The following is a 24036-nucleotide window of genomic DNA, read 5'->3' on the forward strand; positions in this document are numbered from 1 at the left end:
TGAATGCTGCAAAAACATTAATGGCCAGCTAACATTATGTAAGATAGCTTAAGTTAATTGGGCCTGGCACAGCTACATGCCATGATGCATTAGTGCTGATGGCATTTTCAGATGGGCTGTTAAAATATTTCTCTAAGAAGGTGACTGAGGATGAAGGTAATGCTAGTCAGGTAACAGAAGGGTGGGGAAGAGGGTGTGGATGATATGTTATGCTGTTATGTAATTTTTGTTATATTAAAAGCTATATTTATTTATAATTTTTTTTACTTTACTTCATGCAGCTTTTATTTATCAGTGGGAAAAGGCTCTAATAGTTTCTTTTTTCACAAACCAGAGATATTATCAAGAAATGAAAGAAATGAGAAAATATAGGAAAATATTAGCCAGTTTTAATTTATTTGTACAAATGTGCACAGAAATTACTGTAATGACCCATAATGAAGACGGCACGTCTGACCATTAAGGAAACAAAAGGAGACCGTTTGGAGAGTCTGTTAGATCCAACTTCTTTAAGGAAGCGGATGTGCTTGAAAGTCACTTGGACAAGTGAAGAGCACCCAGGCTAGAGACTCACTGGCGACACATTGCACCTCATCACCATGGAAACAGGAAGGCGACATGATGACAATGGCTCTGTTGGGCTCGTGCAAGATAAACCGCAGGAGTGGTGAACGAGTATGAGAGTCAGAGTCAGGAAGAGATGTGGGTGGCAGAGAAAAGAGGTGGTGGATGAATCACATATTTCTGTTTGTTTTGTCAATTCCACTCTGTGCTGCCCGGACATATGGACTCATTTAATGAGACATTTAAGGATTAATGACAGCTCGGGCCTCTGTTTACAGTCAGCCCGTGTCTGGCCAGATGTTGGCTATGAAATTAAGAGGAAGGATGACAACATTCACTTCAATACATAAGCAGGTTCACCAACATACATCACAGATCTCCTGGATGGTCAATGGTTGATATATGGATCGCAGGAGTAATCAACAGGGAGGACATGTGCATGCACACAGACGCAATATTAAAAATGATATCAAATGCAATCACTATATCCAAACCAGAGCGAGAACATCATCAGGCTGTTGAACTGCATGTGTCCTTGAATGTGCTGTAATTCAGAAACACATACACGCTCTCGCTTTCTCTGACATCCGAGCTTTGATGCTCCACAGTTCCAAGAAATCACGAGTGATTGGAGCAGGGAAAGAAAACAGGGATGTGGCAATGTGTGTGTATACACACACACACACACACACACACACATATTTAGAGAGACAGGGAGACAGATTTCATTTCATTCTATGTAATCTAAAGGAATTCTCAGCATAAATCACAGCAGCCATGGCCTGAGTTCACATCAAACAGGCAGCAAGCAACCAGAGGCAATTTTAATGCTTTTTTTCGAGATAAATATAATTTTCTTATTTTAGAGTGAAGTATAGGGATACACTCAGGACGCTGCTGTAGGGGTGTTACATGCTGCAACAGGCAGCAGAAATATTTCAGTAAACCAGTATGTTGAGACACGGAGACCATGCCACAGGCCATGATGGAGATGGTGGGAAGTGACACAGTGCATTGCGTGGGTTTGGGGACATCTGAGGAAGAATTTGCATTTAAATGCCATTTGCTAGGATGAGAGGACTTCTTGGCGGCATGTGACCTCGGCGTGATCATCAGAGAGAGAAAGAAACAGGTGGAAAGATAAAGAGACCAGCAGAAATACCAAAGGAACTGAGCAGGAGGGAGAAAAAGTAAAGTAACACCAAAGAGGTTTACCGGAAACGGCCAGTAAACACAAAGCAGCAATAAGAGACAACGGCTCAATGCACAGTGATGCTAACAGCCATAGGAACGACACTGCATTGAACTAAATGCTAAAATTAGCATGCTGAAAGGCAAACCATTAATAAGCTGATAGATAGCTGGTATAACGTTCACTTGAGTTAAAATATTAGGCTAGCATGTTAACATACTCTTAGCATGAAACGCAAAGTTCAAATGAGTCTAATGGTTATTTTATTCGTTTTCGGACCAAAGTGGTAAACCTGGAGTTCCATTTAGGTAATTTGGTCTCAGGGTTCGTGCTGGTTGGGTTAGGGTTAGGGTTAGCCTACCTTAACCCTTACCTTGCATGTACCTTAGGGCGTCTTCATGTGAAAACGTTTGAGAAGCACTGACTGAAGTAATACTAATGAAACAACTGTCATCTGCTCATAAATTCACCAATATATATACATATTAAAATATATCTTTTTTGTCTGCATATGTCCTCATAGTTTAACTTTTAAAACTGATACATTGATAGTCTTGCATTTAAATATTTGATTATTTCAGTGTCTGTGTTTGACCATGACCAGCCCTCTCTGGATCTTTGTTGAGTGGAATGACCTTTGTGTGGCAGGGAGGGCAGTGCTGCACCTCAGTGAATAAAGGACAGAGAAGATGCAGCAGGATGGACAGGGGAAGGGAAGCAGGTGGTGCTGGTAGGAACTGGTGGAGTGAAGGATCCTGTGCCTTTCCTGTCACTCACTCAGGATTTAGAGAGTCCAGAGGGTTTCTGTGCAGATCTCTAATGAGATGGGAGTCCAGGTAGGTGAAGGTGTCCCAACAGAGAGGCTGAGTCAAAGATAGGATACATAGCGATGGAATGAAAGAGCTGCTCAGCCCATTTTGGGGAGGATGAATCAATTCTTCACGATATGAACCAAAATGAGTCAAACCACACATGCATGTGGGAATTCCCTAAACATGAGCGAAACCAACACCAGGAACCAGAGTTGGGTCAGGGGCCACCCTGTGTGTGGGAGCACATGAGGTACCAAACTCACCAATATGTATTTAAAATTGAATGTATATCTTGTTCCCAAATTATCTTGCCCACCTATTTTTTGTGGTCGATCTGAATATGGCTGCATGTGGAGAGCAAAGCCATTTCAGTGGGCTGTAAAAAGCAAAACGAATACAGACAGAAAGTGATGAAAAGAGAGAAGAGGTGCACTGTATATAATACAGCTGCTGCATACAGTGGAAGACAATAACTTCAATGTTACAGTGCAATAAAGGCTGATTCCCCACAGGAGCCATTCTGACACCATTTGTTGTGATTTATGCCTGAGAATGTAATCAAGTCGGCAATAATGTCCTCAACAGAAACATTTCTCTGAAGCTACAGTGACATCACATTACAGTATATGTTTATATCAGGGAGGGCACTCACTGTGTCGAGTGTAGCTTTAGGCATAACTATAGCCTTTCATAGAAAATCTTACTTATACTGTTTTAAACCAATCCATTAAGATAAAAAAAACAAGTTAAGAGATTAAGGTCCCTGCTAATTATGTAATGTTTTTAGGATGTTAATGTCATTTTGTAATAAGCTCATTACATTCATTCATCTTGAACTGCTTATCAGTTTCTGGGTCACGGGGTGCTGGAGCCTATCCCTTCTTACACTGAGTGAGGGCGGGGTCACCCTGGACAGGTCGCCTGTCCATCACAGGGCCAACACAAAGAGACAGACAGGGACCAACAACCACTCACACTCACACTCAGACCTACGGACACTTTAGAGTCACCAGTTAACCCAAACACGATGTCTTTGGATGGTCGGAGGAAAACCACGCAGGCACGGGGAGAACATGTAAACTCTCTAGGCTGGAAAAAGAACCCACAAACTTCTTGGTGTGAGACAACAGAACTCACTACAGTGTGTATGCTGCCGTGCTGCCGCTTTTGAAAAGATGGACATTGAAAAGTATTTTAGCTTGTTGGATGATTATATAAGGGCACCTTTTCAAACGATAATCATATTATTCTATAAATACAACAACTTATATCTACATCAGCTGACAGATATAAAAGATACTCTAAGTAGCTGACAAACAGCAGGATGTTTAGTGGAAAACCATGATGAAGAAATACTGAAGAACAGCAGTTGAAGTTAGAAATAGAAATAGAAATAGAAATAGAAAATATATAGTGATGGTGTTGCCTGTCCATTGCGTTTCAAATGTACACTTCCTGCTATTGCGTATTTCCTGCTCCGTGATTGCAGTCCCTGCTCCTAATGTTTCTAGCCTTCCCCTCAGCGTCTATTTAGTCTGCTCCCTGTTTTCTTTGCCAAGTGCTTTTAAGGTGTTGATATATTTTTGACACCTGTTACCATAGACCTGAGCTAGCCACACCTTTCGGATTTGTTCTTCTTGTCTCTGTACCGAACTTGCTTATGTTGAAGAACCTGCCTCTGATTTCCATGTTGAATCCTAGATTTTGAGACCTCAGGTTGTGGTTATTTGGTAATGCTCCTACTATAAATATGTTGCAAAAAACAAGGCCAAAATCCTAAATCCTTACAAAGAGGTTGGCCTGTAGGAGAAAGTTGTGGTAGCAAATGATATGTAAGTATGATTAATGTAAAATTTGTATGTACAAATAAGTATCAGGTTAGAAAAGACACACACCGTACACCTGCATGAATGTGATTGTGCAACACTTATCAGCTTGTTGTGAAATGGCTTGTTAAGGAGCAAATGATGATAAACGTGAAGGAAATCCATTGCAAGGTAAAATCTCTGTTTCATACTGGACACAGTCAGCACCTAAGAGAGTCTAGTGTCCTGTACAGCAGCATCTCTATGAAGACATCTCCATCATCACAGTCTTCTACATTACAATACCGATTTATTGCATGGATGTACAAGTCCATATTCGCTGTAGTGCACCGAGTCTGTGCTGAATTTGGCTTTGCATACGCACACACACACACACACACACACACACACATCCATATGGCAACCGAGTCAAAATCATCTCCAGATCATTATTGACCATTCTCCCTCTATCCGCTGCTCATCACTGCCATAAGTGAAAATCACACAAGGCTCTATTTGAATCATCTTTCATGCTCTCTCTAGACATCTCTCTATCTTCAGCCCCTCCTCTCGCAGTCTCTCTCATTACTGCCACCCCCCTCTCCCATCTGCTTCTTTACAGCCTTTTTTATTGTAGTGCAGCGACACAGCAGTTAATCGGTTGGTGTGGTGACTGAAAGGCCCCTTTGCAATCTCAAACTCTTGATCTACATTCACACAAATACAGGCAGATATTGTGGTGAAGGAGTAGGAAGCGGGCAGAAATGAGAGGCAGCAGAGAGATATTGATTAAAAGGCACACGCATTGTGGTCAGAAACACGCGGCGTGAGTGCCATGTCTTCCAGGAATGACTGCTTCAAGAAACCATTGAGAGGTAAATAGGACATGATATCCAAACCCGTCGGCATGGAGATAAGGTAAATGGATCTCAATTACCATTACTGCAGTCTGTCTTGGTGTGATGTTGAATATCTCATCTATCCAAATGACAGATTTTTAATGGCTTTTTTTCCCCATCATCCAAGTCCACAGAGAAAAAAGTGCCTTTGTTTTTTTAACCCACTTACAGCCACACAGGAGGAAGCGAAAGTGTTCACAAACCGTAGTCTTTCTGCAATTTAAGATAGCTTTTTGTGTATTCTACTTCAGCCACTGATGATCAGTGTGTGTGTGTTGCAGTTACATGACTGATAGTGTTGTACTAACAGCTGCTTGCATTAAAGTGCATTAAGTCCGTAGGTGTGGCGACACAGTGGTGGAGTGATTAGCACTGTTGCTTCACAGCAAGAGGAAGCGAATTCGAGCGACAGGGCTGGAGCCTTTCTGTGTTGGGGTTGTTTGTTCTCCCTGAGTCTGTGTGGTTTCCCTCCTGGTACTCTGGCTTCCTCCCACAGGAGAAAGACATGCACATTAGGCTCAATGCGGACTTCAAATTTTCGGTAGTGTGAGTTTGAGAATGAATGGGTGTGTCTTTGTAACACAATGTTGACCTGTCCAGAGCAGACGCCTTCCTCGACCAGTGTCAGCTGAGGCTGGCTGGAGCCCCCTGCGACACACCCGAGGTGTTAGAAATGAGATAATAGCAGTTATCATCTGAGGTTACTTTATGTGGCATTGCTTTTGTTTAACTTTCAAATATAAATTCAACCCCATGATTTCCCATGATTTTTGAAAATGTTTCCCAAAGTCAAGCATTTTCACAAATTTCCATGAAACAACAGAAGAAATTTCCCTCGAACTCGTTTTCTAAGGCAGGAAAAACCATGAAGTGATCTGAGCAAGCTTCTCCAATAGATCGCTTTTCGAGTGTTATTTTGGGGGTCTTTTAATGCCTTTCTGCAGACAGTACATGACAGAAAAACCTATAAAGGTCAGCCATTTATCGTCTACCATCGTTAATGGACTTTATATGAAGAGTTACAATATCTCATACAGTGTTCAGCCCGAACTAGAGAAGCAATGAATCCATAAACACTGACAGGAACACTAGTCATATCATTATTAACAGTAAGTTAACGTTGTTATTTTTTTCCAGGCCAAATGAATAGCAAGATAAGGACAACTCTGAGACACTCAGTAAACAGTGTATCCAATAGGCCTCGCTGTGGAAGAACCTTCCTCTCCATAGCTCCTCTCGGTTGTGACCTTAATAGCAATGAGCTGGCCAGGACACTTTAAGTGTCTGCCTTGAAGAGACTTTTCATCCCTCTTTGTGATGCTACTTATGTTCAGACATCCTAATTCTCCATTTGCTTTTTCACTAGCCCTCATAGTGAAACCCATTAGAAATTTCAATAGACCACATCTCTGGTCTGACATCTAATTCTACCCCTCTACTCTCATTTTGTCTGCCCATATGGAAACGTGAGAAATCGTCCCCTCTAGGACAACACACTTTCCTATTCATTCGAATGAGAAGGTGTGTCCAAACTTTTGGCCTGTACTGTTGTCATGTCCTGAAACTCTTGTGTCAGTGTTGTCTCGCCGTTTCCTTTTTTTTTTTTTTTTTTTTTTATTTTCCTACTCTCCTTGTGTTTCAGCTTGCTTGCCTGTTCACTTGTTCCCCATTACCTTGTGTATAGTCTGCATCCCCCTTTATCCTGTGCCAGTCCGTCGTGTCTCCTGCCATAGAACTAAGTCGTCTCATAGTCTCACAGACAGTCCATGTCCTTTGCCTTGTCTAGTTTCCTGAGTTATATTGATACTTCGATCTTTTGTGTCAAGCCTCACTTGGGATTTGTGAAGATACCTTGTTTAGATTTTTTCAAGCACTTCTTGCGTCTTTTTTTTTTTTTATTTCTACAGTAATTTAGTTTGTTTCCTCAAAGAATAATTTCGATTTGAACTTTGCAGATAATTATAAATTATTAATTTGCTACTCTGTCTCATGGGTCCTGCCCTTCGGGTTCAGATTTGTACTGTTCTGTCATATATACCATTCAACCAGTCTGAAAATGGAACTTGCCCAGGGGAAGAGAAATCTTTCAGATTGAACATAAAGATCTGCTTTCATAAAACTGTACCTCAAATTACTCTACCAAGAGGAATCACAAACTCTTGCCACTTTTTTTGGACAACATTTTCAACCAAAGAAGAAATGAGTGAGAAGGTTGAATTTAGGGGGGGACGGGTGTTGAAAGGCGCTTTCTCCCTCATTCACAAGTTGAAGACAAACAGGCAATTCAATTCCTTTGGTCATAATTCTTTTCACGATAACAAACACACAGGTCATGAGCCTTTCCGTCAAAGTTTTTCTCAGGGCTCTAAATGCCTTTTACTCTCAGAGTTGACAAGGCAAGCTATTTTTCAGGCTGTGAGGTGGCAACCTGAGTCATGAAAATAGTTTGTGTCATAGTCTGCAGTGGCATGTGCATTGAAGAAACAGGTACACAACTTACACCTAGCGTAAATCTAACATTTAGTAGTTTAGAGTTAAGTTACCAGCCTCCACCTCATCAGCTTAACCAGTCAACACAAACCAGTATAAAGTGTTATGAGTATTATTTCCCCATAACCCAGGAGTGAAAGGATACTGAGACTCAACCCCAAAGAAATGTTTTGGGCAAAACTATTTCAGATAGCTTAAGAAGAGCTTTACACATTGCAACAGATCTCTTAATAGCCTTTAACTCCTTATGGATAACATTAGCACAGGAGCCCTCCCCTTCCATCCATGAAACATAGAAAAAGGCTGAAACACACAGATTACCTAAATTGCGATTTGCCACTGCTGGTATCTGTTCCGCACACAGCCGCTCACATATTGGTAAGGTTTGCTTGTTTAGGTTAATGTAGCAGCAGCTCATGACGTGAGGTGGATGCTGACATATTAGCAGACTATAATTATAATAACATTGACTTTTTACAAAAAAAAAAAAAAAAAATCACACCTTTTATCTGTCAGCATGTCAGTCAGTTGAAATCGCAGCTTGCACACTGATTACACTGGAGTTGTGTGCACAGTTGTTTGTGTGTTGGCATTCAGGGAATAAAGCAGTCTGTTTGTTTAGTGTTTTCTTCTTTTTGCTGTAGTATCGAAATTGTTCAACTTAAATGGCATTCGTACTGACAGCAAAAAAATCTACTGTTGTGATATTGCAACACATTATAACACATTGCCCTCTGTCATTTATTTCCAATAATGACCCATGAGCCTTCTTCAGCTCCAGCATCAGACGATGGCACTTTTCCATTGTGAGCTTTCCTTTTGAAACACCAAAATACCAGATCTGTACTCAAATGAGCAGTTCCTCCTCAGCCTGCTATGTAATTTCAAAGAACAAACACTATCAACCTTTTCTTCATGACAACCTCTATGGAGACGTAACGGGTTTTAGCCCTATTTCTGGAAAAGGCTCTTAGAATATCAGTTCAATTTAAAGTAATTCAGATTTATAGTTCATTCATACCGCCGACCTTGGTGAAGGACAAAGCGTTTCAGAGGTTCCAGCCGTGTGAGGCCTTGAGCTGTGAAGGACAAACAAGGTCTGGGACCTGATCGATCCTTAACATCACCGCTGAGTAGACGTTTAGTCTGAAGGCCTGCCTATTCATATGGGCCAATAAAGAGAATGAGATACTCACCCAGCAGATTACTCAAGATCTAAAAAGTCTATATATTTCTTGAGAGTCAATATTGATCTACTGTAAATTGTTGAATTGTTAGATAACTGTGTGTTGTCAAAGGGCTTCAGCTACAAAGTCAAAAGATTGTGTTTTGCTAAAAGGATACAAGCTTATCTTATCTTGGATACAAGATGGGATAATTGTGGTGTTACAGAGCAACAAATTAACAGCAGGAGAGCATTAACACTCAAACTGCAGTCATGGCTGTGCAAAGCTAAAAACGCCCACTGAATTTAATGAGTCTAAGGAAGACATACTTGAGACAATAATTGTGTAAATTATTGTGCCATCTAAAATAACATCTCTGCTAATTACTGGGAATACATCTCAGGGGTTGGATTTTAATCATTTGCCCAAATAAAACAAACAATGAAAGAAGAAGAAGAAAAAAAATCAATTTGATGGTGCAAACTGAGCTATTTACAATGTCTTGCCATGGGTTAATAAACACAACTGTTACAAAGCAACTCAAAGCTGCTCAAACAAATGAAGATGACAAAACAAAACCTAAAACAAATACTCACACTAAATACTAAACATCTCCTGAGTCCATCGTGCAATCCCGGGAGTATGGATAACAAGGACTCTTCTAAGGAGACACAGGCTCCATATCAATAGACTCCAGCGTCAGGATCAATAGCTCAAGACCATAGAGAGCCAACACAGAGAGACTGAGGACACAACAGCACACACACTTTACCACTAACTTTTCAGATACACCCACAGAGACGCACAATGAGCCTTCCTGCTTTTTCCTCCTCTGCCACACACTGTGCCAAGGAAGCCAGCACGGATAACCTGCTGTTAATCACATTCCTTAAAAAAAAAAAAAAAAAAAACGAAACAAAAAACAAGTTGTTGTTTTTACCAAAACAGGCCGAGTAAACTAATTAGACATAAAACGTGAATTGGCTAGATATAGACATGCTGCTAAATGTATTAATGAACCTTGACTGAGCCCAGAGAGATTGGAAGGCTAACCACATCCTGACTCCACCTCCATGCTGGCGTGGCAACACGTGATGGTAAAAGAAAAGCAAAGCAAACGAGACAGTCTCCCAAAATGTGTTGAACTCTTCCTCTGGTGCATTCACCTCGACTTCACCTCGAGTCCAGTGTAAACAGTGCAGAGATATGAAATGTTCCTGAAACAGGAAACAAACTAAATCTAAAATATATAGACGCAGAAGGTTGAAAGATAATGGCAGCAGTGAGCACAGGGGAAAAAACTACTGTGCACTATCAACTGTACATAGACAGCTGAAGGTACAGTACGTTCTGTTCCTGCCTGGACAATATATACCAGTACAGCTGACATGTAGAGAGTTGTATAATGAATTACTCATCCTCTCTGCTGTGAGAGGGTTACACAAATGGAAAATTAAAATTCAGAAACAATGCACACCGAGGCGTAAATGTATTAACGTCGGCAAAGAACGAAGTGCACAAGGTCATGTATACCATTTACTGTGGTCGCTAATACTTAAGCAGTTTGCTCTCAGCTTCTCTTATCTCTCTCATATTCACTCGTCTCTGTTGTGCCCTACACCTCTGTGTGTGTGTGACTCCATCAGTTATCCCACAGTGAGAGGGCTTACATGAGGGCCGGGGAGGGTGAATAAACAGAGCGCCTCTCCACTGAGGCGAGACGGAGAGAAGACGAGGTGGAGAGGAGGAGGAGGAGGCAGCAGCAAGCGCTTCGGCAGTGGCAGCGTCCTCCTGGTAGATCTAATGAGACAGAAGGGAAGAAAAACCAGAGGACAAATGCCGTTTCTTGCACCGCACGGTGCAAACAAAACTCCCCACGCCCTCTGCTCGGCCTGAAGCCGGAGACAGCAGGCAGTGAGGAGGAGATGCTCTCTGTGCCAGACTTCGCTTCATTATGCAAGATGTTTGGGAACAGAAGGGGACAGCACAGAAAGCCACTTTCCAGGCTTTCGGGGCTGCCAAAAAAAAAAAAACGGTGGAGCCAATCCATCCATCACACCTGCAATTTGACCAAGTGGGGCCCATTTTGAGGTGCAGCTGCTGCCCTTACAGGTTAACTCAGGAGGGACTGTGTCGAGGGATGCTGAATGACTTTCTAAAGCAAGACACAGTGAGACTATTCAATGTTCAGGCTGTTTCAGCCGTTTCCTTTAGGCATCTGGATGTGAGAGGTCCTGGAGGTCAATGCTGTACAAGACACTAACAACACACAACAAGGTTCAGGGCGGAAATCAAGGTCACAGGAGAAAAAGCCACCTGACTGCACACCATGAGGACCGGGACAATTTTGTAATATCATAACACTGCGAATTAGGCAGGAAAAATACATTATAATAATAGTGGCTACATCACCTAATACAAAACCAAATCTGTCGTCAGCAGTCCACCCAAAAGATTTGGTTGGATACATTTGATTGAAACTACAATAACCTATTTTAACAAGATTGGAAGAGTTGAAAAGTTTTACTGATGTTCTTTTGTTTTTTTTTAATGGTCCAAATAACTGGAATATTTTATCATATTAAATTAAATAAGCTCCATTGGCATTAAATGCAGACAGAAAACACCTGTTTCTACTGCACAGTAGGTTATATTCAGTGTTTTTGGATTTTAATATTGTGCGTTAATGGACTGCATGAACACTATTTCTATCGGGGAAACATTAAACACAGTAAAGGTTGAAATACACATACTTTTAAAGGATCAGTTGTGTCAAGCTGTGACCCGAAAGGAAGAGCACAGTTCTGTAATAAAGAATATTTCCTATCTTACCTTCTATGGAATTAGTTTTTTTTTTTTGAGAGACTTTTTCTGTGTGTTATTATATCTTGCAATATAGTCACTTTTCTAAAACTGGAAAAAAAAGTCTACCTTTGGCTAAATCAGTGAATTCAATCAAATTGCTTCATTCAATTGAAGTAAAAACTATTTAAAAGGAGCTCTGCTGGCAATGGTACATATAATAGCATAATGCATAATACATCCTCCATCCGTGCTCCCATAAATTCTTCAGACCAAGAAGAAATTTATTGTCCAGCACAATAGAAAAAAAAACACATCTACTGTGAAGACATACTGAATAAAGCAGGATCAATATGATAAATATTGTTTCCCTTCAGAGTCACATTGATTGGAAGAAGAGAGGAAGACAGATCCAGATCCTTTCAGCATTTTTATATAATCCCACAGGGGTGAAAAAGTGCAGTAAATGCTCACTTGCCAATCCTAGCATTTAAAACGAAACAGTTTTATTCACATTTTTAGATCCCATGTGGAAAAAACAACAATTTCCACAGTACAGCTGAGATTGTTGGTTACAAAACACAGAAACTCCTCCAAAAGCAAGCTTGTGTGTCACAGGTGTCATTCATGTAAACTGACACGTTATTGTCTCTTCTTTGAGAGCCGACACATTCACCATGATAAACACTAATAATCTCTTTATTGCCGGTGACTGCGGATTGAAAGGTCTCTATTATTTACTGGATTCTGTGCCAACCCAGCATCTAGAGTGAAAGCCAACCCTCCCCGTGCACAGGGGGGATTTTTATACAATCTATGGAGCATCCATGTTCAGTATATATTTTAGATTCACTTATACATGTATAATAATCAAAGAAACGAATAGCTGCAACCCTGAATACATATATGCATTTTATTTCCATAAAATAATAAATGTGTTACTGTTCGACAAATAAACACAAATTAATTCACTCTGTTTTATCTTTTTCCAACAAAAAGCAGTTGTGTCAACAGTAAAACTACTGATGCTTACAGAACACAGGAATTTTAATTAGTTCTGGACTGAGTCATGTGTGAAGAGGGAAACCTGCCAGTCTGCCACATCATCCGTGCTGTAGTGCACTTCCTCTGCTTACAGGAAATGACAAGCATCACTTTCAGCCACGCTTGACTAGAACCTAGGCAGCCAAGCCAACAGAGACACAAAGTTGTGTGTACAAGTGTGTGTTTTTGACTTAGAAGAAAGTGCAAGAGAGCGTGTTTTATTGCATGTGGGCTTTTTTCTGTGTGAGGGTTAGACATGTACGAGCACTTGTGTGTTCACATCAATTAGCCCAAGAGATGTGTGTTTCCTGAGCCAAGAGATGTGACATTATCACGCAGGCGCTTCTTGATGATAATAATATGATAGTATGATGAGCCATGCTTTCCTTCCAAAGGTATTTGTCTCATAGCTGGAGCAGATGATGCAAAATGTGACTGACTTGCCAAGAACCTGCCAGATATGTGTCATCAAGATAATTGGTTGAGCCACTACAAGTGAAGCCATCTTGCTAGCAGCCATTTTAGTCAGGCATGAATACGGTAGACATAGTGGCACAGAGACAGAAAAGGGCTGAATTTGTTATACTGAGTCAGCTTGGTTTACTGTATTTCTAATCTCATTAATATTCATGAGCCAGGGCTTGCCTGCTAGGTGGTGCAAACTGTCATTACTCAGCTGTCATGTACAAATATGTTAATGCAAATGTAAGAATGGCTGCGGATGTGTCACATCCACATCAAAATATAATATACGCAGGGACTGACCATGAACTGAAAGCATCTACAGCCGTCACAATAAAGATATCAAATGAGACAAAAATTGTCATCCCAAATTACAGTAATCTTTTTACACATCTGAGCTAATTACCAAGCATTGACTGCTGGAGCAGAACGGATGATTAGTGATGCATTCAGTTTGATAACAATGATTGGTATAGATCCAATCACAAATAAATGATGTGCTTGGAGACCGCTGCATGCCTAGTTTGGAGAAAGAAAAAAAAAAAAAAAAAACGAACAAAACAAAAAGCAGCTAAGCCAATCAAACCTTTGTAGGCATCATTCAGAACTGGGTGTCATCTTTCCAGAGCCAGACAAATGGCCACAAAAGCTGAATGAGGTGGACACAGCTGCTATTGTCTTTTTCCTTACAGAGAAATGTAATCCTTTATACACAGTGATATATTCTCATCCTCCTGTTCATGCTAATTCTCTAAAAAGGTGTATTTCACTTAACTACATATGATTAGTTGACTGAAATACAAATTACCGTGCAGACACGTGTTAACATCCATGTATGTAAAAGAACTCTGCTGTGATCAATGCATTGTTTAACATATTTCTCATACATAAACGGAGCGATAGACTCATCTACATTTATTTCTTCATTGGATCAGGCCTTGCCCTGTGCGTTAAGATGGCTGAAGACTCAGCCACATGTTTGAGCCTCAGTGAGGACCAGACCTCTACAAGAACCCTGTTATGAATTCATTGCTTGTGCTGCATGTGATATGCCTGGTATTAGACAATAAACTGCATATTAAAGTGCTAATGAGGTTAAACACACAGGTTTCAAATTTTTAAGTAAGTAATCAAATAAAAAAAATGAAGTCATCAGCTGGTTCTCCCTGTGACATCAATATTTGGGGATTTGTACATCACAAGCAATTAAATTGGCTGCTGACAGACAGAGCTGAGCTGAGCTGGTATCAGTCTGCTACGATGTGGACGACATGGCATCAGCTGTGCTCTGCCAGCCCCACGGAGCACGTGGCTGACCAACTGAGAGGCTGCTAACTCACAAGACGACATTAACATAGCCTCCCTTAACACACATATACAAACCAACACAACCTCGCAGCTGCCAGGCCACTGGCTACATCTGTCAATACAGCGGATATTGAGAAAAAGATCAATAAGAGAGAATGAGAGTTCCACACAATCGGGACGCACCTGAGTGCACCAAGTTTTCCTCAGTTGGTCAAAACCCCTGCAAAAAATACATAAAAAAAAAAAAAGGTGTGTGGGTATTCCTATGTCATTAAAATATTTGAATATGGGTAAGTATTTTAAATTTTCCACCATGCTGATTGCATTATTTCTGTTGAGGTATTCCAAAAATCATCATTGATTCAGCATAAAATGTAAAACCCAAGTGAATGTAATGTGAAGTCACAAATCATAAACATGACACTAAAATCACGCTGATGAGTGGATATGATGTTTAAAATCTGTGTATGGTATAGTTTAAATTGTTTCTTGGTTTATTATGTAATTCGTGCTAACATCGGTTAACTAGCACAAAAAGCAAGCTACCACTGAGGCTGATGGGAACGTCATCAGTTCTGCAGGTCATATCGATTTAGTCATATTGATCTATAAAATTCAGACCTGATGGATGCAGATAAGAGACCAGAAGATCACCAAACATACGGGGGTTGCAAATGTGTCAGCTTTCATGACAAATGTAGCAGCAGTGAAGTATTATTAACTACCAATGTCCCATGAATCCCATGATTCATCTGCTGGGAACCAGGAACAGATCAACATTACCATACCTCGGCCAACTTGATGAAAAATACACGGAGATAGGAGTTAATGAGGGATTCTAATTCAATTTAATTTTAATAAGTGAATTAAATAGTGTGGACGATTGATGAGACTATTTAAGCTGGACACCGAGCTCAGGCCTCAGCTGTTGAAGTAAACCCACCTCATATCAAGCACACATGAAATGTTATGTGATCACACAGAAACGTTTTGTCAGATGTTCAAAGGATGCAATTATTCACGCAGCCAGGTGAAAGCACAAGCTAAAGTGGCCATACTTCTGTAGTCTCTGCTAGCATACTTTGAAGCCTCCTATTGTGTTACCCCATTGCCTGAGAGGAACATGAAAGGAAATCTCAAACTTTGAAGTGGATCGGAGCACTACCTCTTGGCCTGACCGCTTATGGCCAGGACTCGTGAATCAAACATTCAGATAAATAAATGAAAACAACTGGCCTGGCTTTGTTTGCCTGGGGCTGACAGTGGGAGTATTGCTCTTAGTAGCTTCAGCCAGGAGCCTTAGATTGCTGTTGCCATAGTGTTTGCACAGTCAGTAAAAGGACATGTGCAGCTGTAGTCGATAACAGCAGTGCAGCTTGCTATCTGAGGCTGAGGGGCAGAAGAGGTTAACTGGAAAATCTCGGAACCAATCAGATGTTACTGACACATTGACTGTATATATTATATATTACATTCTGTATGCAACCGTGGCATAGATTCACAGCTGCTAGCTATATCCTGAATCCTACATTCAAACACATCAGTGTTAAACGTAAGCATCAGTTCTTCAGTGGCTGACTGAGAATGTAAATTTCTCGCTGAAACACATGACTTTCACGCTCTTTCACTCACTGTGGTAGCAAACTCACGTGAGGCCCCAGAACCCAGTTCAAAGTTTTGTATATTTTTCAGCAAAAGACTCACGTATGGATACCTAAAAACCACATCTTCCCTGATAAGTGAAACAAAGGAAAAGGTAAATACTGATAAGTTTGGACGGGACCCTGTTTTCACCCTCATGTGAGCATGAATACATACACTTGTACTGTACACATGATACCTATGATACGTCTGTCTTTTTCTTTGAGATTTGGTATTTAGTGGGGATGACTAAAGACAACACACACCCTGCAGTCAAGTTGGTTCTCCGCTCTCTTGGCTTTCCATAAAGGCTACACTTCATAACTTTGAGAGAAGAAAACATTTTCTCCCACTGTGTATACAGTAATGTGTGCCTCCTGGTTTTTACCTCTGAAGAAGGAAAAACTCAATGGAGCCAGTAGCATAAACGGACACCTGCTAAATTTGACCTCTGAAATTAGGACCAATGTGAGTGTTATTTAATCCTGCTCATCCTGCATGCTCTTATTTTTAATTCCAGTCAATGAGTCATGATTGCTCACTTTCTTCTGAGCATATTGCTTCATACTGGCATTTGATAGAAATGATTTTTCTAAACAGAGCAGGATTGCAAGGATTGCTCTTTCTACGGGACGCCAATGGGTGCTCAGGGTGTGATTGGCCATGTCAGGCACCTATTCAGGGTTCAGTGTTCCTGGCGTTGCCCAGCTCAGTGTACTATTGATTAGGCCTTTGGCAACCCAGGCAGATTTATTCTCTTATTAGGGGGCTCCTAATGCCTGATCGGGACAGATTAAAGGTCTGCAACTGCCTCCAGCTACACTATCATTTAGACAATTTCATTAGAACTGGATGTCTGTATCGGCAAAATTAGCCTAAGGACTGAGCACTGGAATTGTAGAACAGGCAAAGTGGAAAAAAGCCTAAGATTCGTTATTGACGTTTGTAACAGAAGATGATTGATAGAACAGAACAGAGTATGTTTTAATTTCAGACAAAGCCGGATGATTTCCCTCTTCTCAGTGTAGATTATAAATTACATTTCTAACCTTTCAGACTAATAAAAAACTGGCCAGTCACTTTAGATTGATAAAGAAATACCTCATTGATGTTTTTTATCCATCAATCACGTATTGATCCATAGCATGCAACTGTAGTAACATTATCTTGGTCTCTGGCTTTCTTGTCTATTCTTCTTTTTTTTCTTGATACTGAACATAAAGTATTTTCACGCAATTATTATTTCATCACTGATACCTCACTAAGCTCTAATTATGATTACTCAGTCTTGCCTGCAGGCTGCTCATTTCCTCTGTGGACTATCCATGATGAAGCAGAAACAGATTTTAACACCCAAGTGTGTAGTCAAGTCTCTTTAATCCTCTTCACTTCACTTAGGGAGGCCGAACATCCAAGGACGTGGTTAAATGTAAAAGAGAAGCATCTTTTTCCGTTTGACATCGGGACAAAATCTCCCAGGACAAGATTTTGCTCATATTGCAAGCCACTGAGCCAAACCATACGCAGAGGTGGTATAAATGATTCTGCATTGATGTTGGCTTGGACTGGACACCTTTCGACCCCTGAACCTGCAGGAGCATATCTAGCAATAAGCAAACAGTGTCTCTCTCACACACGCACACACACACAGAAACCCCCTGATCACGCCAAGCCGTATTACCTACTGTGGTTGCTCGGCAACCAAACACAGACACACACACACGCAGCATAATAGTTCATTTATATCCAGCTGTGTCAGCAATGGGTAGTCAAAATTGAAAAGCAATATATCTCAGGCTTTAGATTTTGAAGAAAACAATAAAAATCTGATTTTACATAACATCACATCAACAAGCAAATATTGATGGAGTCCTTTAAAATCCTTTTCTGCTTTTTGCAATACTGACACTTTTAAATGTTTTATTTCTGCTTTCAAAAGCAAAATAACATGCTTCCTCCTATAAAGCTCAATGCTAAGCAGCACTGCTCTGAAATGATTTGCCGAGAAAACACACACACACACACACACACACCTAAAGTGTATTGCCATGCACAAAGTGTAGCACATGATTATGTGAGCTGCTGGTGCGTTTTTATACATGGCTAAGATAGAAAAATTCAAGCGTTTCGCTCCAAGCAACGTGTTTCTGTGTGATTCCTGTCTTACATTTAAAGAATGCCTTCTTTCATCTCTCAATACACATCCGTCCTTCTGCTGTGTAGGTATTTCAGGAGAACATTCAGTCCAATCACAGCTCCAAACACAAACGTCTCACTGAGTGCATGAGCCAAGGGAAAGAGAAAGAAGCTCTGAACTATTACAGTGTCCTACCAAGAGGAACGCAAGAGGAAATGTCTTCATCTTCAACACCAAATTTCTAATTTCAACATTTATTTACAAAGGTGTCTGGGGAAAGTCAATCATTTCAACGTGTTTACCTTCTTCCCGCTCTGTTTTGGCCGTGCTCTTTTATTCATCATCTCTCAGCCATTTCCCGAATCTGTTCCACATTCAATATCCACCTTGATTCATTTGTTTGTTGAGTTTTTAAAATAGTCACTATTTACAGCACAAGTACAATCTGGACCTCATATAGCATCAAGGCAGTAAAATGATTCTCTGCTAATGAAATAACCAGGCAAAAGAGAGCCTTTCTCTGCATGACGTGAACTGTACTGAAACAGTCACATTTCAAACGGGGGGGGGGTTGACATATGACCTGGGCTGTGGAGCAGCTCTATGATGAATACCAGATTTAAGAAGCTCTGATGTCAAAGATCGTTAATACAGCTGGAGCATTAACATTTATGGGTAGAACCATTCAGGAGATAACTACAAAGAGGAGGAAGTAAACATTGGTATGAAAAAACAAACACATGAAACATTTTCTTCAGGCATGTCCTCCTCTCTCTTCCACTGGGCCACTGAGATGGAGCACCACACTGGCTTTCAGACAAAGATTAAGTGCTGCCTATGCTGAAATCCCAGCAGTAATTACTCAGAGCTATTGACCTGACTGTAGCTCTGTCATTCACAACTCCGCTCTGATAATAAGAAACACAGGCCATTACATGTCTCTAAAGCCCCAGTATTTGACAGCATCACTCCAAATCTTACTAAGAACTGCTCAAAAAAAAAAAAAAAAAAAAAAATTCAACAATAAAAGCATCTGTCACAGAACTCAGTGGTCTACTTGGCTAATAACTTCCATTGCCAATATGTACCAATTCCTGAAACGAGAATCTATTGCACCTTCCAGTTGCCCTATAGACTCTGACGTGGTAAGGCTTTGGGGTAAAACAGGTAAAAATGATGTAGATGGTAGATGTTGAGGCCAGTGTTTCTAAACATATTGTGCATAAAGTGAAGTTGTAAAATTATCATGAACTGCTTTGTGTTCGGGAACCTGTTGACAGAAAAAAGGGGTCTCCCCTTTTGGACATTTTGAAGCACAGTGTTGTAAATCAAGGACGGAAATCAAAAGGCTGAGGCAATAAATGTGTGCAGAGTGACGGTCTTTTCACATCTTCTACAGGCTTGTGTTACTTGTTGAATAGCATATAGATGCTTTTAGGCAGATGCTGGAACGGGAACAGGTTGATTCCAATACACTCTCACTCAGGGTCATCTCAGATACACACAAAGGAAACCACTCTCTCACTTTTGACTTCTAACATCAGCTGACACCCGGCGGGCGTGAGACTCACCCAGTGAGGACGACCACAAAGTCCATTACATTCCAGCCGTTGCGGAGGTAGGAGCCTTTGTGAAACGCAAAGCCCAGGGCGATGATCTTAATGGCAGCCTCGAAACAGAATATTCCAATAAAGTAGGGCTCTGTGTCATCCTACAGAGAGATAGAGAGAATCAGAGAGATGATGAGAATGACGGAGGGAGATCTTTTTGTGAGAGGTAATAGAGTGGTCAATGAAGCGTTCAGTGACATAGAGGGGTGTAAGTAAGAGATAGAAAGAAAGGGCTTCTTTTATTTCTTGCAGCAGAATGACACAAGTGAAGGAAGCGGAGCCCCCTTCTTTGAATGAAAACAGAGTAAATACAATGAAAACAAATATTCACACATCTAACATGATCTCAAAGGCTTAAAGCAGCAAACACTACATGAGTGTAGTCTCAGGCATGTAATGTGCTGAGAAAATAAAAAAAATCTGCTTCAGCTGATATTATTTATTTATTTTGCACTTTGAGGGCAGTGTTCCAATATTTCACAGGGACTGTGGGATCCACCTAAAGGCTTCTTGGTTAAAGCATGGACTATGCAATAATATGCCCTGAGCAGCAGGTTGCTGGGTCCAATGTCAAATGAATTCACAGAACTGCCCACAAAAATTATGTAAATGATTAAATAATAACAGACATAAATTGATTTTTTGGATTCTGCAAGGTACAGGGGACAAAATGAAAAAGTATCTCCTCTGATGACTGATCTGACAACAGGGCTGCGTGAAGGTCACTCAGAGGGCCACTCTGACTGACCCTGAACCACAAGATCACTTGAAGGCTGCATGGCCTAACCAGACAAACAATTGGGCCCAATAATCTTAGTATATATTTAAGGGTCCCGCTCTCTTTTCTAGAGATTCTTATCCAGGACTTTTTTAGTGATGACCTAACTCATTGGCAGAGTTAATGAGTTATTCATGGAATTATGACAACTATAACGGCAGTAAATAAAATATATACATTTTATGCCCAAATTTTACAGATAATAATCTGTAGCGTTAATCCCTAAAATATAGTGACAACTTTCCTTTTCAAGTCTAAACTAAGTGTAAGATTTATAGTTCAAATAATAATAATATAATAAAGAGGTACTTTTGGACTCAGACCATATGCACAACAAGCATGAGTAGACATGATTGATCTGGATGCTACAATGTCTCCTGAAAGTGTCAAACAATCAACATGTCACAGTTGAATTATTTGCCTGATGTGGCCGAGTTTACCCTGAGCCTCGCTGTAAGTAAGGGAGTTGTATCAGCCGCGTATGACATAACACTTTTCTTTGCCTCCATTAATATCTGCAGAAGCCTGGGGTGATGCGCGGGGGACGAGGCAGGGATATTGCATGACTACACAGACCTCTCTCCCCCTCGGTTTTTCTCCCTTGGTCCCAACAACAACCTGACAGACATTGTCCCCAACCCCCAGCATCGCCCAGCCTGCAACATAAATAATCATGTAAAAGTAGTGTGACAAGCCTGAGCGGTATAAGAAATGTGACCTTTTCTAAAGCGCTGGCTGACTGCAGTCAACATCCAGTGAAAATAAATATGTTGGACAAGAGTTAGAGTTGCAGAATGTGTCCAGCTTGAAAGCTACGGTGGTGAAATAATGACAGTTTGTTGTTGTTAGAAAGAGGAGAGGCGAGCTGTCCTTGGCCTATAGGAGCAGCTGTAGGAGCCTGCATCCTTTAAAATGACAGCGACATGCATTCAGTGGGGCCTACAGTATACATATTTTGGCGTGTTGTAAAAAGGCAGGATTCATAAACAAAACAACTGTTGTGTAATCACAAGGCAGGAGGTCTGCCTCAATAACTGCCTGAACATCTATTATACATACATCTTAAACACTGCTGATTTATTCATACACTTGTGGAAGACAGCTGGGGAAATCCCCAGGCCTTTTGGTACTAAAGACCTGCAGTGTATCTGTAATACTCTTAGTAAATAGTTTCTATCGTGACTTCCACCTACTGTGTGCCTGCTACTCTGTTGACAGAGCATCATAAATAAAAGCCAATCCCTCCTGCTGATTAAAAGGCTTCTTGCTGTATTGCATCCTCAAGGTGGAGGAGGCATGGTAGAGAACGCTCGTTTCCTCCTTGGTGTAACCACTCATCACGTTTTCAGGTGATGAAAGCTACCACACCTTTTTTCACATTTGTAACATCTCCACTGCTGAATTTTACGCCACAGCCGCTGAGATAATTCAGCACAGGAGCAGGTGGTACAACATGAGAGGCTTCAATTGACTTTTTCATATCAAGCTGTTGTTCATTGTAACACTCTGTCTCTCTATTTTAAGAAACAGCCTCAAAAGCAAGAGCAGCAAAGTGCTCAGCCATGAAGCTACATGCTATTCGGGTTGGTTGTTTTGTTTTGGTTTTTTTTTTCAGTGCACAGGACAGCATTTGTAACTTGATTTCCCTGAGACTGCTTCGCTATGCAACATGACTGTCAGAGTTCAAATGTCAGTTTAAACAGGATGTGTATTGGGGGGGGGGGCAGGAGTGGAACAGGTGATCAAAGCTTGCTTGCTGGGAACCTCAGATGGCTGACAAGATAGGAGCTGGGGGGAGAAAGTAAAACACACAGGGTAGCTCCCTGTATAATGAGGTCAACTGAATAGACCTGAAATAAATGCACTTACCAGTCGTTCTGACATGGGGGTCTTGTCGCTGGCGGGTAGATGCTGCTCCAGGGCCAGGACGATGCAGTTGGCGATGATTGTAGCCAGGATCATGTACTCAAATGGAGTGTGAGGGTTAAGGAGTAGTTTAAAATGTAAATGCATTCATTTCATTTCACAGCAGAATGCTGATTGTTATTTGCTCAGGGGTGTGAAAAGACCTACTACTCTATCAGGATAGATAACTTTAACAATAAGTAAGTTAGTAAACAATGGCTGGCAGACACACATTTAAATGCATAGGAAAGCAAATCCTCCTGCTTATTGTTCTGTGATAAATGCATCACATGAACACATAAACCTCCCATCATGCTGTGGTTCAAGGCTTTCTAGAAAGAAAGTATCCTATACATGCGCTTATGATGCTTCCAGATGGCTGACCATTTTCAGCCATTATCAATGCTTGGCTCATTCTGCAGTCTATTTTTGCTGGGTCAGTGTTTGCAGGTCAGGACCTATTGAAGGCCTATGGATCATGAGGAAATAGGGAGCTACCGACCATGGAGATGTAAAACATTCATCCATAAGTCACAGAGCTACCACATCAACCAGAGAACTGTTTTCCTGACAGTGAATTTTGAAAGAAAATTGTTGTAATGGCTACTTCATTACACCACTTCAGCTACAGTTTCTGATTTCATGTGGGTTACTCTTTGCTTTGGGTCTTTGGAGCAGAAATTCAATTGATATAAACTCCATTCAAACAAAGCTAATGCTGCCTTCATTGTCATCCGCAGAGCAGGTCCACGTGTCTTCCTGTGACTGACACAAGTTTTAAAATTGTTTTGCCACTTCACTTCAAAAAGACATTCATTTCAACCACTCAATTTATTTCCACTTGTTTTCCAAATCACCAGTTTCACCTGTTGTTTTTTCTTCTTTTTTTTTTTTAACACTGTGCTTTGAAAGAGGCCTGAAAATGAAATGCACTATTTGTTTGGCACGGCTGGGAGCGCGCCGTGGAGCGTGGGCGCCTTCAGCACCACGGACAGAGCTCCCAACAGGACGGCGATGCGGCTGCGCCGCCTCCGACCGGGGGGCTCCCCCTTCAAAATAAAACCACGCTAATTCTTAGTCAGCCTCAACTGTCCCCATTAGCCCACAACGCACGCGACTTTGTTTGAGCTGTAGTTGCGTAAATCAACAAGGATGCTTGATAATGATTAACTGCTGCTGGAGCCTGGCAGACAGTATGGCAAAACAACTTATCAGCCAGAAGCTCCGCTTCGAGCCGGGGGCAGAAAGGGCAACACAATAAGCGGAAGTGGGGTCTTTGGACTGCCATCTCCTACAGAGATGTGCCTGTGTGTTAGATGGAGATAAGCGGGGGAGCGGCAGGTGCGGGCGGCGCTGCGGGGACATCGGCCGCAGCTCCACAGCCCAGCACAGCTGCTCCTTCAGCAGCCCAGCCGATAAAA

The 24036-nt window shown here is 41.2% G+C and overlaps 1 protein-coding gene across 4 annotated transcripts in view; it reads right to left on the bottom strand.

The window, feature by feature from the left end:
- cacna1bb (calcium channel, voltage-dependent, N type, alpha 1B subunit, b) overlaps window positions 1–24036 on the bottom strand; it is a 146871-nt gene that overhangs the window by 115575 nt on the left and 7260 nt on the right. For 3 of the 4 annotated variants that reach the window (XM_029515533.1, XM_029515532.1, XM_029515531.1), the window contains exons 4-5: window positions 22580–22685; window positions 19894–20033 (exon numbers count right to left, since the gene is read on the bottom strand). In XM_029515533.1, the coding sequence (XP_029371393.1) occupies window positions 19894–20033; window positions 22580–22685 (246 nt within the window). The remainder of the gene's footprint in view (window positions 1–19893; window positions 20034–22579; window positions 22686–24036) is intronic. The other variant, XM_029515534.1, reaches the window with a different exon arrangement.

This window comes from Echeneis naucrates, chromosome 12, assembly GCF_900963305.1.
Source record: "Echeneis naucrates chromosome 12, fEcheNa1.1, whole genome shotgun sequence".
NCBI classification, from domain to species: domain Eukaryota; kingdom Metazoa; phylum Chordata; class Actinopteri; order Carangiformes; family Echeneidae; genus Echeneis; species Echeneis naucrates.